At 53.7% G+C, this 4267-nt stretch overlaps 1 protein-coding gene across 1 annotated transcript; it reads left to right on the forward strand.

The window, feature by feature from the left end:
• Nucleotides 1–1438: 1438 nt before the first annotated feature.
• Nucleotides 1439–3875, forward strand: LOC134504583 (zinc transporter ZIP1-like). Its single transcript, XM_063313849.1, has 3 exons — nucleotides 1439–1553; nucleotides 2192–2322; nucleotides 3243–3875. Exons 1-3 carry the CDS (start codon nucleotides 1439–1441, stop codon nucleotides 3873–3875), a joined length of 879 nt encoding a protein of 292 aa, XP_063169919.1.
• Nucleotides 3876–4267: the final 392 nt, after the last annotated feature.

Below are 4267 nucleotides of genomic sequence, written 5' to 3' on the forward strand. Positions count from 1 at the left end.
TAGAAAATAAATAAAAATAAGCATAAATGAAAATAAATAAAAATAAGCATAAATGAAAAAAAAAATAAAAATAAATTTTGGCCCAGCCACCCTGCTGGCTAACTCTCCCTTCTGGATATTCAGCCTCAGAGAGAAGTCCAAAGCCTGGTCCTCAGAACTGAAGGAAGCGCTTCAGGGGTTCAGTGAGCAGGCAAAAAAATCATGAATATAATTCTTCCTTCATCAGTTTCAAACGTAACCTCTGGACTTCTAAAGCCGTAGCCAACAACAGTGTGACTGGATCTGCGCAACATGCTTGACCTGGTTATGAAATTAGTGGAGTTTTTAAAGGTTAATAAAAGAACTCCAAGCAGCTAACAACAATCTTGCAGAGTGGAAGCGTGAACCGAATGAGAACTTGCACATTAAGCTAAATTATCTTCAGAAATAAATTCAGTCTTCACATAGTAGTTAGATGAATCAAAATAGAGATAGCTTGCTTTTATTCAGTAGATCTGGATACAGGTAGATTCATAGCAGAAAGCACTTAAACTGGTTCTTTATAGACACTTTCTATGGAACTAGAAAGTCTGTATGCAGGCAAGACGGTAGGGGGAGGACCTGCATTCAGCAGTACCTCCTGCTTGCATGTGTGCCAGAAGGGTAATGGTGATTGTTAATCCTCAAGCCCAAGGAGGAGGAAGTGGAAATCAGGTGACCCACGTGACATCCCACAAGCACAATAGAGATGCATTTGCTAGAGAGACCCCCTTATGCTTATGAAACAATGCTGAGTAATGCTGATAATTCCAACAATTAGCTCATGTTCTAACCATACCTGGAACAATCATCCAGCCAAACAGGTGGATCTGCACAGCAGGTAAAGCCATAAAAAAAAAATCCTAACCAAGGTTACAAGCACCGAACTTTGCTTTTTGTCCTTATCATCATACAAATCACTCCCCAAACTACGGGGGAGGGGCAGCCTTACAACTCACAGTATTTATGCAAAACTTTATGCAGAATTCTCCGTGCACCCAACTTCCTACATCTATTTCTCCAGCAGCTGCACATAATCTGAAGGGGCTACTCTGCCTGCACATTTCATGCAATTCAGCAAAAAGCAAACACATCAGATTTATATATCCAAATCTGAAGTGGTTGAATGCCTCCTTGATGGGCGGCGGGAGCGGGGGAGAGAACTGCCATTCTGCTGCAGGTACTCAGGCAGGCTGCTGCGGGCAAATGCTTCTGGGCAGGATCAGCCCTGCTCCACTGGCAGGGCTGGAAAGCCTCTTGCTCCAAGCGCAGTGAGCTGCTCCTCTTTGGAGGATCAGATGTGACCCCTCCCCTCCATCCCCTCCCCTCTGCAGCGGCACCTTGAAGGCCCGGGCAGGACGGGGCGTGAAGGCTTAAAAGTCTGGCCAGCTGGGGGTCGCATCGAATCTGACGGGGCATCATGTGGTCTGTGCAGGCGCTAAAGCTGGGCTGCCTCTTCGCCCTGGCCCTGTTACCGCTGCTCTGCAGCCTCCTCCCAGCGCTGGTTTTCTGCCTGCACAGGGCCACTGGCAATGGTGCGTGGGGGCTCCAGGTGAAGCCAATTCAGCGGCCTGCTAGAACCACTGAAATGGAGCAGAGCTTATATGCTGGCACAGAAAAAGAAAATTATCTTCAGTGAGCAAGCCAGAGAAACACAGGTTATTGATCTTACACATTCAGCCCTCCCAAGCATAAAGAATCACATGCTTAGACATATTAGGTTAAGAAGTAAAAAGAAGCTTACTGACTTTATTCTTTGTTGTTCTGTAAAATCCATCTTGGTGGAAAAGATGAAGTTCCTTTTTTCTTCTTTCCTTTCTAAATACATAATTTGCCCTAAACTCTCAGCCCTACACCTGCCAAGAGGTGTGTGAAAGAAAGGGGCAGAATCCCTCATCAAGGCCCAAGCACATGGCCCTGATGAAGACAGCAGCATCCATGCTGCCTCTCCCTGGGTGGAGAAGGGGGAAAGAGAGAAAGATGAAGTGGGACTTGCAACAAACAGCTTCCTCTGAGTTGCATTGTGGGACAACTCAATTTACATGTTGATGAGGCATGCTGGATTTGCCAAAACTTCCAACACAGGGGATGGGGTGGGTTGCGTGGCATGGTGATGCGTTGCATTGCCAGGCGGGCCTCCCTCAGTGTCCTCCTCCTTCCTGGCTCTTGGCAGGCATCTCTAGGAGCAGGCAAAGCATCCTGAACTGCATGGTGGGTGGAGTCTTTATGGCCGCTTGCTTGCTGGACATGGTGCCCAACTCGCTGGCTGATCTTTGGGAGGAGTTCCGTCGGCAGAGCCCCTCAGTATCTGGGCGTGGGGCAAGGGGCAGGTGTGGGGCGAGGGGCGGGTGTGGGGCGGCCCTGCCTGGCAAGAGATGCCACCCAGCTGCTCTGCTCGGGGCTGACCCAGTGTCATGACCCCGTTGCAAAGCACACAAGAGCCTCACAACGTGGATCATGATCATCAGGAAAAAGAGGAAGCATATAATCAAATCAATGCTCAACTAATCACCCAAGCACCCACACCCATGAACTGATCTACAGCTTCATAGAAGGACATCACAAGGTAATTCAGATAAGCATCGATAACACAGAAGGACTCACGCTTTGTGCCCCGGAGGACGCACCTGCACCAATAGGACAAAGACGGCAGCCGGGAAAATGCCCAAACAACCATCACAAATCCCATCAACATCTAAATCTCCCGTCCGGTCAGGGGAATGGGGACAATGGAGGGTGGGGGAGCATGGGGTCCGGCAAGGGGGTATAAACAGGACACCATGCCACCACGCCTCCATTCCCATTTTTCTTTCTGTCAAGCATTCCGTTCCAATAAACCAGAAATCCTTAATCCCTATTAAGTGAGTCCATGACTTATTCGGAGCGAGGCTGACCCTGACACCCAGGCTCTCCTAGGGCACCTGAGCCTGTGTCGTGTCGCAGGCACCTTGTGTGCTGTGGGATTGTGGCAGCTTCGGGGCTGGGTGGGACTGTGATGGCTCTGGAGTGGGGCCGGCCGGGCTGCTCCCTGCAAGGATCCCACAGTGGAGTCCCCATGCCCGCCTTCAGCCGGGTCGCGGGCCCTGCGCAGACTTCCGGAGAGCTTGGCTTCCCTGGGCGGCTTCGCGCCGAAAGTCACGTGGCCAGAGAGAGCCCCCTTGGCCAGCCACGCTCGTCTCTCGGGCCGCGGTGACGACCCTCCCCCCCCTCTTCCCTGTCCCCAGCTGGACTTCCCCATGCCCGAACTCATCCTGGCTCTGGGCATCCTGCTGGTGCTGGTCCTGGAGCACGTGGCCTTGGACTGCAGCGAGTGGCAGGCGGCCGGGGCTTCGCCGCCCCTCTTGCGCCGCGAAGAGGCCACCATCAGGGAGCAGTGGGCCGGGGCCGAGGCGGCTAACACCCCCTCGCCATCGCCCTTCCGGTCGCTGGCGCTGATCCTCTCCCTCTCGCTGCACGCGGTGTTCGAGGGCCTGGCGCTGGGGCTGCAAGACTCGGGGAGCGGAGTCTTGCAGCTGGCGGCCACCGTTCTCCTCCACAAATCCGTGATCGCCGCCGGTCTGGGCCTGCTGCTGCTCCAGAGCCGCCTCCCTTTGCCCTGGCTTGCGGCCTCTGGCTCCTGCTTCGTGCTCATGTCCCCGCTGGGAGTGGGCCTCGGCATGGCGGTCAGCCACAGCTCTGGCCTGGGTGGTTCCCTGGCGCGGAGCGTGCTGGAAGGGGTGGCCGCTGGGACCTTCATGTACATCACCTTCCTGGAGATCTTGCCCCAGGAGCTGCGTGTTCCTTCCGGCCGCTTGCCCAAAATCCTTGCTGTCCTCTTGGGCTTTTCTGGGATGGCCGGGCTGTGCTTCCTGGGCTGAGGCCGTGCCCCCAGCCACCCACCCTGAGCAAGCGCCGATCAAGGCCTCCCTCCTCAGACGTGGGCTCTGGCAGCTGAGAAAAGGCTCCTTCCTGCACCCCAACGCGGAAATGGTTGGGACTGTCCTCAGCCTCCTCTTTCCTAAACGGTTTTATTAAATAGGCTTGTCTTGGTCTGGAAAAGAGGCCCTTCTGGTTCTCATTTACTCTCTTCCTGCCGCACCTCATGATGTTAGATGTTCAGTGTTCCCATCCATTGTAATTTGGTGCCTGTGCTCTTTGCTGGAAGTCTGTCTCCCCGCACACACCCCAAGCACCTCTTTCCAGCCAAGCGGCCACTGGGCATGGGAGTGGCAGAGGGTGGGGAGATGCTTGGGTCAGAACCCGAGAGCCA

Source organism: Candoia aspera, chromosome 13 (genome assembly GCF_035149785.1).
Source record: "Candoia aspera isolate rCanAsp1 chromosome 13, rCanAsp1.hap2, whole genome shotgun sequence".
Lineage (NCBI taxonomy): Eukaryota > Metazoa > Chordata > Lepidosauria > Squamata > Boidae > Candoia > Candoia aspera.